The sequence below is a fragment of the Bacillus rossius genome, chromosome 1, assembly GCF_032445375.1.
Source record: "Bacillus rossius redtenbacheri isolate Brsri chromosome 1, Brsri_v3, whole genome shotgun sequence".
Taxonomy (NCBI): Eukaryota; Metazoa; Arthropoda; class Insecta; order Phasmatodea; family Bacillidae; genus Bacillus; species Bacillus rossius.
Window position 1 is genome coordinate 94,330,788 of NC_086330.1, and position 17,970 is coordinate 94,348,757.

Genomic DNA, 17,970 nt, shown 5'->3' on the forward strand with positions numbered 1-17,970 from the left:
CATAGATGACTGCAATGGACTAGTGTTGAAATTAATGCACAAAACTGGTGTAGAGACTAAAGCGCTGCATTGTGGTGTTCGCTGACATTGCTCTTTGTTCTATGCTCGCACGACGTGTTTAACAGATGCGAAGTTCTACATCATAAAGTATTGCTACACACACATCTCTGGTCATTTCCTTGTTATTGTTTGAGAAACGTGGCTATACTATTGTATAACTTATTTTTACATGTGTCGGGTCTATTTGTTTTTATAGTTTAAAAAACCGTACTACTGAACATGTCTTCTAGGAAACGAAAAGCGATTGATGTGAAACTTGAAATGTTAAAAGCAGTAGATAAAGGAAATAAAAAGAATGATGTGGCTAAAAAGTTAGGTATATCCAAATCAACACTATCCACAATTCTCACCCAGCAATCCAGTTTGGAAGACAATAAAATGTAAAACAAATTTCGTAACTTTTAAATTTTATATTTTTGATTTATTACAGCATTTTTGCAAACAGCTTGTCTTGATTCCAAAGGTAGGCTTACTGTTTTGGCAAACAACTTACCTACGTAGTATTTCTGTATTGTACATATACATACTACAGTAGAGCATCCTGTATCCGTAATTCTACTTACCGGAATTTCTACTATCCGGATGATTTCCGAGAGCTAAAAAAAATTTACAAAATTTAAAAAAATATATATATATTTTTAAATGAATTATTATATATATTAATATATATTATTCCCGCGGAAGTAAATACCGATTGTTTGCGCAGTTCACGCCCCGTCTAGTCAGTCAGGGTGCACTTGATTTTATAAACACTCAGCGAGTTATGATGGAAGCCAAGGCTTCCGGTCTCGCGACTGCAGTGCACGGGCGTCGAGCGCATATCAGGAATTGGCGGCAGCGGCCCTGCCTACACGTGAGCGCGCCGTGATAACGCGTTGTAGGGGAGGGGGAGTGGTGTATTGCGTGCGTTCAATGTCAGTCTTGCTTGTGGTGCGCGATCGCTAGTATGTACGTTCCTGCAGACACGTGATGTTTTCAAAACATAAACTTCCTGGTGATGAGGAAAAGAGTAGTAAACGAAGGAAAAAAGTTCTTACCATTAAAGAAAAGGTTGAGATTCTCAAGAAACTAGATGCTGGGACTTCTGTTAAAAATCTCAGCCAATCGTATGATGTCGGCATTTCGATGATTTACGACATAAGAAACAAAAGAATGAACTGTGTAAATTTTATTCGGACAGTGATACGAAGAGAGAAATTGAAAACAGAAAAACAATGCAGGGTAGTAAATGTAGCGACCTTGATAATGCTCTTTATCAATGGTTTCGTTTGCGGCGAAGTGAAGGTGTTAGCATTTCTGGACAGATGCTGATAGAACAGGCAAAAATGTTTCATGCCGAACTGAATCTAACATACGATTGTGACTATTCGTTAGGGTGGCTTCATGAATTCAAAAAACGCCATGGAATTTCTTTTTTCAAACTTAGCGGTGAAAAGCTTTCTGCAGATACAGCGGCGGCGGAAAAGTTTGTTGTTGAGTTTGCAGAATATGTGTTGGACAACAACTTAACAGCAGACCAAGTTTACAATGCGGACGAGACTGCTTTGTACTGGCGTTGTATGCCTCGAGGCACGCTGTGCACTGCAGATAATCCTCACAGCGGGATGAAAGATTCTAAAGACAGATTGACCGTGCTTGGTTGTTCAAATGCTGCCAGTACCCACAAGCTGAAGCTACTCGTAATTGGCAAAAGCTTGCGCCCAAGGGTGCTAAAAGGTGTTAAAGTGTTACCCGTTGAATACCGAGCTACAAAAACCGCGTGGATAACATCTGCAATAACCACAGAATGGTTTGACAGTTTTGTGCGCCAGAGCCGGCAACACTGTAACAAGATAGGCTTAGACCCGCACTGCAAGATTGTCCTTGTGCTAGACAACTGCTCCGCGCATCCTGCAGCTGAAACACTAGACAGGGATAATGTTTCTGTCATGTATCTGCCCCCTAACTGCACTGCACTAATCCAATTGCAAGATCAGGGAATATTACGCTCCCTAAAATGTCGTTATCGCACGGAGTTCATGAAGCACTTTTTATCTGATCTGAATGGCGGCAAAACAATCTCAGAAATTAAAAAGGAATACACCATAAAGGATGTCATGTGGTCACTAGCTCGTGCATGGGAAGGTATGCCTGAGTCAACATTTCACAAGGCATGGTTTAAATTGTGGCCGACTTTGGTTTATCGTGACGAGGTTCATGACAAGGGAAATGAAGCCGACTTCAAAGGTTTTGAACAAAAAAACGTGAACAAACTGCTGAAGTATGCCAAGAACATAACAAATCCAGAACTAGAAGACTTAAAATTGCAAGAACAAAACATTGTGGAATGGTTTTGTGTTGATGATAATGTTCCCGTTGTGCATCACTTTTCAGATAAGGAGATATTAGACTCTGTTAAGTGTAACAAAGATGACGGAAACAATGAAAGCAGTAGCGATGAAGATGAACCACAGGAGAAAATTTCGCAAGATGAGTGCCTTCACCACATTGAACGATTAATAGCTGGCCTAGAGCAACGAAGTTATATCAACGACCAGCAAATTATGCATTTGTATATGCTTCAAAAACAGCTGACTGAAGAGAAGCACAAACGTGTGCGGCAACAACGCATTAGTAACATGTTCAAAAAAGCTCCTGTTTCCACACCTGCTTCAACTACGAGTGAGAACATTGACGATCCAACACTTGGCACCAGTGGTACAAACGTAAACAGTTACGTTCAGAGTGACAGTGACAGTGATTAACTTTAACTTCTCCTGTCTTTCACAATGTGTGACGATTTAGGTAATTTGTTGTTTAGCTTTTTAAATTTAAATTAATGTGACTGTTAAACAATGTTTCTTACACACAGACAAGTGGGGCCGTATACAGTGATTATTTCAATGCAGTTTATCTAAGTTCTAGGACATTATTTTTTATTCGCGGGACATGTGTAGCCTACAGTGAGTCATGGTAAGTGTTTTTTTATTTGTAATGTACCGTACCTAACTGTACCATGTGTTATTATTTTATATTTTATTTATGCAACATGTGGATACACCAAATCACTGTACAAACTGTATGTAAATTACGTAATTGTAACACAATTCATTGAATGTCAAACGTCTCGCCTACGTCTGCTTGCTTCGCGCGGACATCATGGTACAGTCACGTAGCTGTAGCGTGCTTCTAGGCAAGGTCTGATAAGCGTGCCCGTGGCAAGGTCACACCACCGGATGTAGTTGTCATCACCCTACCCCCACCCCCCTTGCCATCCTCATCTACAGCTACAGGATGTTCACAAACTTCGGGAGCAATTTTTTTTTTCAATTCGGGGGCCTTATAGTGAATTTCTACTTTCCGGAATTTTCTACTATCCGGAATAGTCTAAGTCCCGACCATTCCGGATACAGGGTGCTCTACTGTACTATGTATGTATGTATGTATGTATGTATGTATGTAGTATGTATCTTGATCCCAAAGTATAGCTGTTAAAGTTATTGATGCTTGTACCACTCATATTGGTATTAGATGTTCTACTTTGTTTTTTTAACAAGATCGAGTTATGTTAAAAACCCCAAATCAGGCAATCATTGTGATTTCGGTATAAAGAACTTCATTATAACAAACTGCCATAATTTTGGTCCCTTCATGTTCTTTATAATGAAGCTCTACTGTAATTTGGGCCTAAAGGTAAGTTAATCGATAATATTGTTGGCCTACATATGCTTATGAACTTTTTTTAGAGGGGGAAAACATTTCTAAATAAATAAGGCTAACCTTCAACATGGGTGTTACACCATTCCCTCATAGCTGGATGATCAGCTATTTCCAAAGGAATGTTAACTTACAGCATCATATTAAAAAATCAGAAAAAAATTCTTGTTTTCTGCACTTTCAAGCTTGTTTGCTTTATTCAAGCTGTCGCCTATCGAGATTTGTTTAGACACGGTAGAATGCTTGACAAAATACAGTAGAATCTCGTTATAGCGAGCACGGTAATAGCGAGAACACGGCTATAACGAGGTATTTTTGAGGAATTTACGGCGTGATCGCTTGAAGCGCGCTTTTGTTATTTGTCTGCTTTATCTCCACCCCTCTCCCTCGCCACTAGACATCTTGCCGTTGACGCCTGTCACATTCTTCAGCCTTGAGTCGCCACCTAAGTGCGTGGCTTTAAAAATAGAATCCCATCCTTTCTTTTATCAAACTTCCGTTAGTTATCTGTGCCGTGTGTAGACAAAGTTTGAGATTGGAACAGAAACAACGTAAGAAAGTTTTTTTTACAAATTAGAAATATGTATGTTTTTGTTTTTATAATCGTGTATTTTCACGTTTTTTGGTTATCTTAAAAGAGTTAATATTAAAAAGTTGCTCTAATGAGATTTAATTGTTTTTTGGTTAACAAAAACTATTAATTATCAAATATTGTGAATTGTTTATATTCTATTTTTTTTATTATTATTTACGCGACGTCATACTGTACGTGTACGCAATACGACTGGATTCGTTGCTGCAACATAACATAGCATGTTATGCGGTATCAGAAGTAACGAGTAACGTAACGATAGTAACGAGTACTAATTGTTATAGTAACGAATACATACGGGTACACATTTTTTCGTTACTTTTACACCTCTAGTAGGCACTACCGTATTTATTTCCGAATCGCTAGGACAGTTTTCTTGTAAATTTTGTTTCGGTCAGTTGTTGGGGTATCTGTCCGGGAAAGGGGTGGTGATGGTTTGAGTTTAATCCCAAATTTATTTTCTAAAAAAATTTACAGGTTTCTTTAAATGAAACAAGTATAGTTTTCCAGCAACTATTTCGTTTGAGGCGTACGTGCATTGCCGCAGCCACACTCCTGTTTTTTTGAAAGGAATTAAATCGTCGCGCTACACTAGCACCAATTGTTAGCAACATCCCGAACCAACATGGCCGCCAGCAGACAGCCTGCGTCGACAATATATAGCAGGACAATGCTGCGTCGGCCGCGGGCTGAGATTCTATACTTACGTGGCGTGGTAGGGTATTCTGGTTATTTTGACGCAATCGGTGATCACATCCATACTTATGGGGTATCGTTTTAAAGAGAAATCACACATCTGCTCACAGAAATTATGATTTTGTTAATATAACCTGTTATTTTCAATTATGCAGGTTTAAACACAATTTTTATGCTATTTTCGGTTAATTTTTATTTTTTGGGAGCCAAAATTTGTCCAATTCTGTTATAACGAGGACAGGGTTATAGCAAGGATCAAACCCGGAACCGTGACACCTCGCTATAACGAGACTCTAGTGTAATTGTCTTTTTTGTTTTGTTTTGTGTGTGTCATTTGCCACATGCTTTTTGCATGTGTCTTTGCGTGTCCAATCAACCCGCACATTGCAGAACTTGCACATCATAATTTTGTCCCGCTGATTAACAATATAAAATCATCCGATTTCATCTCTCTTTCGCGATCAATCATTGTCGACGTTTTCGGCATCTTAGCCACAAATTCAATTGTATCACAAAACTTACAAAATGTGGACGGTAGTTGTAAACACTCATAGATATGTGCACGCAAAAATGACTGCTATCTTAGTTCCATGCAATTAAATTAGGTTAGAAAAATTGACACCAGTACACCTTGCGTCAGAAACGACCATTATTCAAAACACAAAAACTGTGGAGTCAATTTTGTTATGTTGGTATAGCGCACATATCGATTGTTGACATTTGTTACATTTTGTTTTCATTTGCAATGGCAATATTTACTGCTTGTAAACAGAGTAATAAAAATATGTGGATTTCAGTAACGTGTCAAAACTAAGATAATATCACGGCACTAGTCTTTCAGTCTATGTTTATTTCACGCATATGTTTATAATGGCGTAAATAAATATAACTTGCGACATAAGGACATTGTTTTGTGCGAAAAAGCGCGAATTTCGCAACTATGTCAAAATCAAAGGAAAGTCGCAAAATTCATTTAAAGTATCAAATTTTCGCGTTATTTCGTGAATTTCGCGCTTCACCATTTTTAGGGGTCTCTAAACATAACCAAACATGAATGATGCGCTGGCTACATTTTTATAAGCGGTACGCCACGGCAACGCAATCAGATAAAGGAAATAACGTTTAAAGACGTCTTTATAAGAAAATTTACATGTCAAACAACATTGTATTTCTGTTAATTTATTAAGTGGTAATGACCGAATAAATATTAGATTCCTACTTTAAAATACATCGTTTTATACGGAAAAGATACCTACACAAAGCGCTCGGCATCTACTAGATGGACCAAAAACATCATGCGACGTTTACGCGAGAAGTTTTTTTATCCCAATTTTGACAGCCTAAATAAAATATGTTTGCGACGATTACGCGCGTGCGACCATTGTGCGATAAAATACGGTATATGCTGATTAGAGATAAAACTGAAATAACAGCAAAATTGAAGTTGATGCACCACATAACACCAAAATTCAAGACAAAACCTAATTACTAGGGATGTACGGGATAGGTAATTTTGGTTCGGGAAAAATTTGGGCAGGAAGCTATGATTTCCCTTGGGAAACGGGACGGGAACGGGAATTATTTAAAAGTGCAATATGTATCCAAGCAAATTTATTTATTTAAAAAATGGGCTATCAAAACATTTCATTAAAAATTTTAAAAGCCATAGTATTAAAATTAAAATAATGAAAAATAAACAATACAGTTTAATCCCGCCGATGCGACCCCCCTCTGATTAATCCATTCCGTTTATATGACCGTTCTATGAGAAACCGTGAAAAATTTGAGCAGAGAAAGTCGAAAATTGGTGTAAAATCTGCTGAAAAACAAGTCTGTTACACTTTGTTGGGCGCTATGTGTTCACGTTTATCTTGGTGAGAGCTGTACTGTAAGCTGGCAGGCATACAAAAGGCGGCTAAAATTAGATACCACCCCTCTAGACTGTCCACGCTACCCAATACCGGTAAACTGCGCACATCACCTGATAGCATCTACACGCGCGTCTATTGCCGTCCCGGTCCTGTGCCGTTGTCTTGCGACTGTTTAGTGTGATCTTGCTCACTTGTGGATACGCTACTCTCGCATGTTGATTCGGATTTCTCTTGGTTATTATTAGTGATTGTTGATGACTTATTAAGCTTTGTTTCTTGTACGCCGATTTAGTTACACTACTGGTTTGGTTTTGTGAATAATTGTTGATGACACACACATTTGTTCTTGGATTTTTATTTGGTAACATTGTTGGCTTGATTCTATGGGCGATAGTTGACGACACAAGAATTAAATTAGCTAACGTGTAATTTGTGTAAATCGGCACTTCTAAGGTATTCGTAATGTATGTATTGTATTTAAGGTGATGACGTATTATGTGCTTAAAGTGAGCGTGAGAGATAAGTAGAGCCAAGATTACCGTATATACTCGTGTATAGCGCGCCCTTTTTTCCCCTCAAGTAAAGGAAAAAAATAAGGATGCGCGCTATACACGGGAAAAAAAATTTTTTTTGGGGGGGGGGGGGAGGAGTGGAAGTCGTTAACTGCCGGGTGACGGGTGACGTTTCTGGCCAGCCCCCACACATACGCACAAGCAACAAGGCCTCTGTTTCACACACACACACACACACGCACACGCGCGCGCGCAAGCTCGCACATCATGGTCTCTTGTTTATTTTTAGACCTCCCCCCTTTACAGAAAGCCAGCTCAGAAGCTAGTAAAAAGAGAGAGAGAGAAAGAGAGAATGTTGTCACCAGTTCCCCCCCCCCCCCCCCCGGCAACTTCTTCGCTTCCTCCATTCCTCGCCGGTGAGTCATCAAGTTCTCCGCGCCAGCTTAGCAACGTAGCGCGGCACGCCTCCCTCCCTTCCTTCCTTCCACGTACCAGTTGTGACGATATAGCGCTTCATTATCTTCCGTTTAGACAGCAGAGTTTATGTATTTTCCTAACGCATCACCACACATCAATTTAAATAATCAGGTACCACAAAATGTTAGTAAAATTTATTTATGGGGGAAAAAAAAATTTCAATTTTTTTTTTCTTTGGAATTAGTTGCAAAAATCGTGGTGCGCGCTATACACGAGGGCGCGCTATACACGAGTAAATACGGTATATGGTTTTATGCGAAATCGCGAATTTTCACGCGAAATTCATCCCAAACCGCGAAAAATGCGAAATGTTTTCTAACCACAAATAAACACCTCAATATTGATTTAAATCGTTAACTACCGACTATTGGTTGATTGACAAAAGTTCCGTATCTGTTTGTAGAAGAAATGGTCGTCATCCAACTGCAGTGTGGTGGTTATTTAATGCGTTAATTATTTATCTTAAAAAATTACAAGATATCACAAAAAGTGACGATTTCACGAACAAAAAAAGATAGTTATCGGAGTTAGGTTAGAGTTTTTAAACGCATCTAGCCACTAGAGATCACGCAATATTAACAACTGACGATCGTAAACTTAAAATTATCAAGTTAACAAACACAACAACGTGAAAAATCTCAGCGCCTTGTTTGCTGTATCCTTTGAAAAATACACGTGAAAAAAAACTGCATTCATTAAATAAATACGTATGAAAATAAAATAAAAGCGAACATTGATATTTAATGATCACTTAATATTTAATGAAATTTCACTGTAACGCAATTTTGTGTGCTTGTTGAATAAGCAGTTTACCGTCAAGCCTTCATTTTCATTTCACACTTCACAGGCGAGAGAGCCAAAATCGTAACATAATCGAAGTTTTCAGATCGCTAATGAAAAAGCACCATATTGTAAGGATTTATTTATTTTACGATCATTAAATATTTTAAATAACGCTTATTTACCCAACCCTTCCGGAAAATAAATAAAAACATTTATTTCACTGACCTGACATAACCTAACCTTTTACTTCGGGTTGAGTATATGGCTCTCTCGCCTGTAAAAAGTAGGCTTCCCGCGGTTTATTTTTTCGCTAAAACTTCAGTAAATACTAGTTTTTGGTACCTCTGGGCTTTGTTTACAAATGACGTGCATAAATGAAAGCTAAATTTCTTAATCATGCCGAAAAATAAAGCTACTGCGGCATCACGTGCTGACGAGTTTAAGAATGAGGGATTATATGTCAGTGACGGAAAAATACTTTTCTGTAAATATTGTAATTGCCGTTTGGAGCATGAACGTAAGGACACGGTAAACAGGCACATAATTAGCGACAAACATGTAAAAGCTAAACAATCCCCATGCACTTTGAAACGACAGCTTTCTATCCCAGAAGCAGGAGTGGCGCAAATATGCGCAAAAAAACAAAAGGAAGATTTTGTTCTCGAAACTGTTGAAGCCTTTGTAGCTGCAGGTATTCCTCTTGAGAAACTTGACAACAGCAAGCTGACTGCATGGATGCAGAAGCATGTAAGTGGTGCTGGTGATCTTCCAACAGCGGATTGGATGAGGAAAAAGTACATTCCCCTACTTAGAGAGAAAAAAGAAGTGGAAATCAAGCAGCAGCTCTTGGGGCAAGATGTGGTCATACTCGCAGATGAAACCACTGACAAGAGTAATAATTGTGTTTTCAACATCTTGTTTAAAATTCTGAAACCAGGTGCTGAACAAGATGTTATCTTAGGGGCTTCTTGTGTCCTTGATGCAGCAAATGCTGTTTGTTGTTCTCGGGCAGTGATTGATGTATGCTACAAATATGAAGTCAAGGAAGAAAACATAATTGCGTATGTTACAGATAGTGCCAGGTACATGACAAAATCTGCTGGTACCCTTGAAGGTGTATTTGGTGACCACATGTACCACATACAATGTTGGGCCCATAAAGTAAACAAAATGAAAGCGGATTATCCTGAATTTGCAGCTGCTGCTTTAAAGTTAATATGGATACCTGCAACGAATGTGGACTCAGAAAGATCTTTTTCTAAGTATTCTGTAGTTGTAAGTGACAGAAGAAGATCTCTAAAACCAGAGAATGCTGAACTGCTGACAATGGTGGCTTTTTCCTGAGCTTAATTATATTGCATTTATAGAACAAAAGTTTAACTGTAGTTTCTATTTTAATTAATTTAGACTCTCTCCTGAACTCAGGAACAGTACTTACCTGCATAAGAATACTAAATATTTTAGTTGTTAATTTTTTATGTACTCTCAACATAGTATTGTTTAATGTGCATATTTTAAGTCTCTAACCACGAATTATTGAAGCATTTGATCAAGGCAGCTCTGCTAGGTGTGTACATGTTATTACATGTGTTTTAATTTTTTATGACGATAAAGACGAAATCCACAATTCTTAATGACGAAAAGTCCTTTTTCATAACACCATAAAATCTTGGCTCTAGAGATAAGATAAAGATGGTGAAGAGGGCGAGACCTGCCAGCTAATATATTTGTGGGAGGGGGAGACAGAGATAAAAGTGAAGGAGCCCTGCAGCAAGCGGAAGTGGTCAAGGTCAACATTTACCGTCACACTCTCGCTAGCTAACGATGCTGCTGGTCGCCAGCCTCACACACGCGAGCGCACGTACGCACGGCGCATGCTCACTGCTCAGTCACAAAGTAGTGTTCAAGGCCGACCGAGATTGCCCGAGCCTGAAAAGTTTGGACAATTATCCACCCGAGCCCGCCCAAAGTCACATTTTGCTGCCCGACCATGCCTAACTGACACGCAAGCCTAGTGCCTAAACAACTTACTGCCTGCCCAAGTCAGCAAACACATTTACTTTGCTACATTCCATCGTCAGCCAGTGAATAAAGTACAAGTGTCTGTGTCGCCAGATTGGCCCAAATTCTCTATTGCGACCATTCCGTTTATAAGTGCGTTTTTCTGGAAACCTTGAGGGGGTCGCATCAGCGGGATTCTACTGTACTATTAAATGCCTCCATTTTCATGTATGAACACCAGTTCCTCTGTTTTTTCTGAGGAAAGGGACATACGCTTGGGGGATACAATGTTCCCAGCAGAAGCAAACACACGTTCACGTGCAGTTTCTGTTGCAGGGATGCCTAAATACTGCATTGCAACTTTACACACGTTAGGGAACGCATCTTTTCCTTTTTCTCTCCACCACTTTATGGGATCATCACTTCTTTGTACAACAGGCATACTGAAATAGCAATCAGTTTCTGATATGATCTGGTTACTTGATTCGCTCTCAGCAAGTTCTTCCAGATATACAACAATTTCGAAGTGAAGTCGCTGCAATCAATATAACTTACTTAGTAGGTACGTGTTTACGTTTTGCCAATGCTGCTTTCCTTACGGTAGTTGATTCGGCGGCCACGTGCTAGCTATTACTGATTCAGTAAAACTGAACGCGCCAACGACCATTTGTGATAAATTGAAAGTGCCAGTTTTTTTTTCTCATAGCAAACTTTTATATCATGCCATACAGCACGGCAGCAAGCTGTAGCAGTGTATTTACTCCATGGAGATATACTCTATGGCTACTACATCTTTGGTATCTAGTAATGTCATGTTGCTATGCTAAGCCAATCATAACCTTAACACGCCTAATATATAATATTTAAAGCCGGCAGTAATAAGTGTAACTATTAACAGTCGGGGCAATTATAAGTATATAATCATTTAAAATGTTAAAAGGTATGGTACATTTGTACGTTACGTTACACAGTTTTATTATGTTATTGGTACGAGTCCTCGGCGTTCATATTTTCGTTGCGATGAGGATACAATAAAATTTTTATATTCCTTTTTATTACCAATAAATACCGTGGAATATAAAATGGTTACTCTATGTAAATCAAAACAATATGTAGTTAAAATTACGGGTATATATTTGTTTGTAAACAGACGTGTACTATACTGTAGCTGATTTATGAACAGTAATGGGCAAAAATCTTCACTAAACTTCCGAATGTTTAAAATTTGCACGGAAAATTATTTGAGAAAGCATATTATGCTGGTTATGGCTTTTTTATTCCAGTACTACATATTTTTTGTATGTTTGTAGATAAAATGTGACACATAGATTAGGTTAGGTAATCGAAAATGCAAATAATCTACGTTTTTCCTCGATTCTCGATTAATTTCACAGAATCGGTTGGTATCGGGGTATCGAAGAATCAATTTTCCCATCCCTACATTAAAATATTCGTATCACTTTCGTAGAACTCTTCACTTTTGTATTCATTTAAGCGATCGCGAATGGAAATTACGTTTTGTCTCAATTTATCACGAGAAATAACAGTATATAACACATTCACGAGTATGCACGTATTTGTAAACACACCACCTTCCACAGACTACACAAGAATGGGGCTTTCACGTGAAACACAGCCAGATAATGGGACTTACAATTGTTAGCGCGGCGAAGCAGAGATGTCACAATATGGTGGCCTAAAAACTTGTACTCTGCAAAATGACGGACATTCTTCCAGCTAGTTGTTCTTTGCTTTGTTTACAATCGCAAGGCACGGATGGCCATTCTTTATTCAATATTTACAAACATTACAAACAATAGTTGTTGTGAATGATATGACAATAAGATACTTGTGCCGAATACGCCATAAAATGATGGTTTCTTTTGATACTGAACTGAAACGAAATACAATCGGTAAATAAATTTTGTAGAGTGAAGACGAATCTACGTTTTTTACCTTGATCTCCCATTTATCTCGGAATAGTCAAGATTTCGCATTTTATAGCGGGAAAAATATAATTTAGCATATTTTCACATGTATTTAGCGAAAACGTAAAATCACCATCCCTAATTATAATAGATGGATCTTAGTTAGGTTTAGTTGCTTGCATTAAAAGATAAATGTAAAAATAACAAAAAGTGAAGCAAGTAAGATAGCTGTAAAATACACACAGTTAAAATTGATTAATAATTGGAATATACTTTACTGGTATATTTCAACAAATTCCAAAAAATTGAAATTTTTGCTGGCAATTTCCTGTGTACACCTCATTTACCAATTTTTAAAATAAAACTGGCTTTACCCAGTAATTAATGTACAAAACAAGAATGAAATTATACATTAAATATTATTTTATTACGTCCTGTGGCTGCATTTTTCTAACTTATTCAAAGTTAACAACAAAAATTATAAAAGTTAAACTTATATGAAATTGTTTAAACCGAACCTGCAAGGACAAATTTGTTTAAAGTAATTATGATCATTAAAAAAAAAAAAATAGGAATGAACAACTTAAATCCTCAAATACCATCAAATCCTTAGTTTTTAAAGGATTCAATATTAGAGGAAAAATATTTGGAAAAAAAATACACACACACACACACACACACACACACACACACACACACACACACACACACACACACACACACACACACACAATATATTAAAGGAAACAAACTAAATTAAAAAATTCAACACTGAAAAACTCTAGTTTATTACACAATAACCTCGATTTTACGTATGCGCGTTGTTCCACGGATTGCATTAAAAAAAAATAATATAAATTTTAGGGGGTGGAGAAGGTGGCAATTTGGAACTCCCCACCCCCTAAAGAAAATAAATATTGTTATCCTTTTTGAACCAAATATATTGTTACGTTGTATGTTTTGGCCCGGCTAAGCACACATAGAAACGTAACATTACAAAGACAAACAATGTTCCTTAGGGATTTTTCATTACGGTGGTTCTACGTTATTTGGAAAATAAAAGAGTTTATTAAATTATCTTCGTTTATTTCTTTAAAAAAAATGTTTTTTCTTATCGTTTTGGCCTCAGTACACAATTTTACAGATGAAATTAGAAGAAACTTCATTACTTGTTCAGTTTTTTCTTTTCTTATACAAATTTTAATGATGTCTAAATACATACCACAGCACCATACATCTTGCCGTTGATGGTCGAGGAGTCTTGTCACTCGCCAAAGAAAAAAAAACTTAGTAATGTCCCTTGGTTAATTACATAACTCAAGGTACCGTCGATCGCGGACCGAAATCACACGAAGTTGGGCCGATTACGACGCCTAGGGCCTAAATTTCTAGTGAATTTGTCCGAAAAAAATGAACTTAGGTTGAAAAATTACGGCCTGGCCCCAGTCCCTAGGCGTTAAATTATCTCTTAGTAATTCTCCATTTGTCTTGCGACTTGCCGACGACGCGACCGAGTTCGGCGACGATCGAGCAACAAGTGACTTGGTCGACGAGATTACCTTCCCTTGTAAAGGTGAAAACAAGGGAGGCAACCCCGTGGGCCAACTGACCAATCAGCGCACATAATTCCAAAACATGACCATATAAGGAAATTTGTACGGGCACATCACTTGACGCCAGGGCTTGCCCTGATTGGCTGGCTAGTGGTAGCCTCCAGAGACCCTTCCAGACGGTCGCTACAGCTGTGCGTACAACGTGACGCGTAAATCCCAAACACGCATTTACAAAGTGAAAAATAGCTTTCTGGCGCCAGAGTGTCGCGCCTGTCCGCTCTTCCTTCTGTACCTTCCAGACTATTCTCAAAATATTACACTAGCAATATCCAATAGAATATAAAATTACCCAAAAAATTCAAATACAATGTTAAAAATTTAGTAAACAAAGTTGAAATTCATACCATATTAGAAACTTTTGTTTAAAAATGATGTCCTGTAAAATTATAATCTATATACTGCTTTAAACAAAACAATTACTGACAATTATCGAATATCAAAATCAATTATTATGAACTGGAGTTAACCCTCAAATTAATAATTAAGTATCTCAAGGAAATAAGGATTTTAAGGCTTTCCATGAAATTTAACCAAAGTAATTAATAACAATTCTTAACAACTCTGAACTATCCTTATCTACATATTAAATAATTACTATCTTTCATATCAAAGTTATTCTTAATCAACATTCTTATGACCCAAAAAAAAATGTATAGTATAACAAATCCTCATTTTGCAATGCTACAATATGTGGTCTTGTTTGTTTGTATTTGGTCTTAATAAATAAAATATTAAATTTTAAAAACCATTATTGCAACCAAAATGTAACCTCCAGCCCCAGCCTGTGAATATGGAATGCATGCTGGCCCGCCTTGCCTGCCCTCCCGCCCTCTACACTGCAGCCGATCTTGAATATTTGGACTTGTTATGGTACGGTTTGTATTGTACGTTACAGCGTATCATGCGGTGTAATCGTGTCCGCCTTTCACACCCAATATTATTCCTACACATTATTATTTCTACGATTGTGTGAATAGTGACATCTTATACATAGTTGTGAACAGAATTTTAAATTTTAATAATAATGGCTTGTGTTTTTCTTATAGGCCTACACATTTTAGACATTTATCACATTAATTAGAGAAGTGATCCACATAACTGGCCACCTTTCTCAGCTTATTTTGCTACCACTGATACTTTTCTTCTCCCAAGGACATGCCAGTATCCTATCTATTGATGGGAAAGATAAAAAGAGGGGTGATAATAGCCACAGAAATACTACTGGTTAGACAAGATTTGCCCAGGGCCTAGTTGATAAGCTGTAAGAATTTCCTGCCTTGCATTTCTGCCCTGCTTCTCCTTACCAGTTTTATAACTTAATCTCTAACAATTAATCGTTAAAAATGTTTATGAATTCCCATTGCTTACCAGATTCGATGGGAACAAGCAAATGTTTATGTGTACATCTATACTGTTTCATAAAAGTGATCATGGGCATTTGTGGTTAAGAAAAATACTGTGCTGTAATGAAAAACGCATTTATTTGTCTTCTCGTGGAGAAAGTTCATGAACGACGATTAATTAAGTTTGTGTTCATTAGACATACTGCCAAGTAGGGCGTAAACTTTTAAAGTCTAATTTTAAAAACTGTTAATCAAAAAGAAAGTAATTATATACATCTGCCAAAACTTTAAAATATACTGCTTTTGTGAGCAAATCACGATGATGTCCAAATTACTGCTAAACTTAGCCTTGTTGGGGGGGAGGGGGGGGGGGGTGGTGTTGAGGGAGGTTTGTGTGTTTTTGCACATAGGTTGGGTGTCTTTCTATGCAGCAGCAGTTCTTCACCAAAAAAAAAGTTTTTCATAGCAGCAAACATCTAAAAATGAGTTTGTTGAACCTGAAGCTAAGCGGGATGTAAATTACTATTACATTTTACTCCAATCAATCAGTAAGGGAAAATAATTTCATAATGCCAGTCTACCAAAGAGGCGTATTACTACTTTTTTGAAAAAAAATGTGGCAGTTTGGACAGAATTCCTTTTCTTGGGAGCTTACAACTTGGGATGAACCCATCTCTTAACAGTGATGCAGGCGGCAGTCTGATCGTAGTCCAAGGCTAGGTTACCCCGGGTAGCTGTTAGGCCCCACTTGCCAGTCCATCACCCTGTGTTGATGTTAGTGTAAGCTGTAGGGTGGTTAGGTGAGTGTTGATCTTGCAGACTGCGGCGGCTGCAACCTGCGCTTCTCGCACCCCTTGTACTACCGTCTGCACTGCACGGTGTTCCACGACCCCAACTTCAGCCTGACCATCCGCAAGTACCACTGCAAGGTGTGTGGCACGGCTGTGCTCGGTAAGGAGAACATTATGAAGCACGCCGCTGAGATGCACGACGGCAAGGGTGCCTACCAGTGCCAGTTCTGCAAGAAGGTAGGCATAGCATGTTCCCACTGCGCGGGATTACTGAAGACTGTCGAATTTTACATACCTGAAGCAACATGCTTGTGTGATCCTTCCCAACCCTTCACTACAATCACCAAATTCATTGTAATCTTATAGAACTCATTACTTTAGGACTTTGCACGTAATCATGCACACTATAACCATACATTTTCCTTATTTCATTGATAAGTAAGCTTTCAGGCATCCTATTTGCAGTACATTTTATATTATGTATAAATTGGGACTGAATTAGATATGTGCGAATGTCAAATTTTCATTGCGAAGCGAATAATAACTATTTGTGCGAATTCGAATCGAATGCGAATAGTTGCTTTTCAAAACCATAAAAAAAAAAAGTTTTTATTTTTAATATCAACTTTCAACCCCCATTAATACAGAGTGTAAAAATGCTCTACATTAAATAAAATTCCAGCTTTAATTTAAGTTCTATTTACAAACATGAAGCATGTAATTCATTTTGAAAAATCTCTACATAAAAACATGTACATGTACACAATTGCACATCTTAAATTAATCACTGTTCTTTTCAATCATCAAAAAGTTTTCATTGTTTTAAGTTTAATAAATTTTTATAACACTGGGAAAAATTATTTAACCCCCATGTTCAATTGGAGAACAAACAAAACGAAGTATGTTCTACAAATATTTAAAAATGACTAATACTATACACACACAAAACACCATTGAAAGATTTACACACTAGGCTCTTATATCCGGTCAACAGGTTAGCTTTTATTTCAAGTTGGCATGTAAAAACACCAATTGCTCGACATGCTGAGGTAGCAAGTTTTCTCTTCGTGCTGAAACAACATTTCCAGCTGCTGAAAAGAGACGCTCTGAATTTACTTGTGTGGAAGGAACCCCCAGATACTTCAGAGCTACTTTGGATAAATATCGGTACTTTGTACCTTCATTTTTCCACCAATTTAATGGATTGTCATGTCTGTTGATACGAGGTTCTGTTAGGTACCTCCGCACTTCTTCTTCTCCTTCATCATAATCTTTATTTTCTTGCATTGGAATACTATCGAAGACAGCCCATAGAGAAGATGTTGGTGCAGAGTTTGGAATGCTAGATTTAGCCTCTTGTACAGGATTGGAATCAGTTTTTAAACTTTTTATCTCTGACAAAAGAATGGCTTCCGATTCAATTGTAGATAGAAGCACTCCTTTAAATCTTGGATCAACCAACATTGCAGCACGCTGTAGGGGTTCTTGCATGTAGTTCGGAAATCTTGACTTTAGATTTTTATGCAATGCTCTTGCAAGTGTCATGCCATCTTTTTTGGCAGTGATGTGTGATTCAAGGTTACAAAGAAGACAGTGAAGTACTGGAA

General features: G+C 37.8%; 1 protein-coding gene across 3 annotated transcripts in view; it reads left to right on the top strand.

Moving 5' to 3' along the window:
• Positions 1-17,970, top strand: part of LOC134540265 (uncharacterized) — a 112,073-nt gene that overhangs the window by 21,117 nt on the left and 72,986 nt on the right. For all 3 annotated transcript variants that reach the window (XR_010076437.1, XR_010076436.1, XM_063382924.1), the window contains exon 6: positions 16,392-16,600. Coding sequence is in view for 1 of the 3 variants with exons in the window: in XM_063382924.1 (XP_063238994.1) it covers positions 16,392-16,600 (209 nt within the window). In the remaining 2 variants the exon portion in view is untranslated. The remainder of the gene's footprint in view (positions 1-16,391; positions 16,601-17,970) is intronic.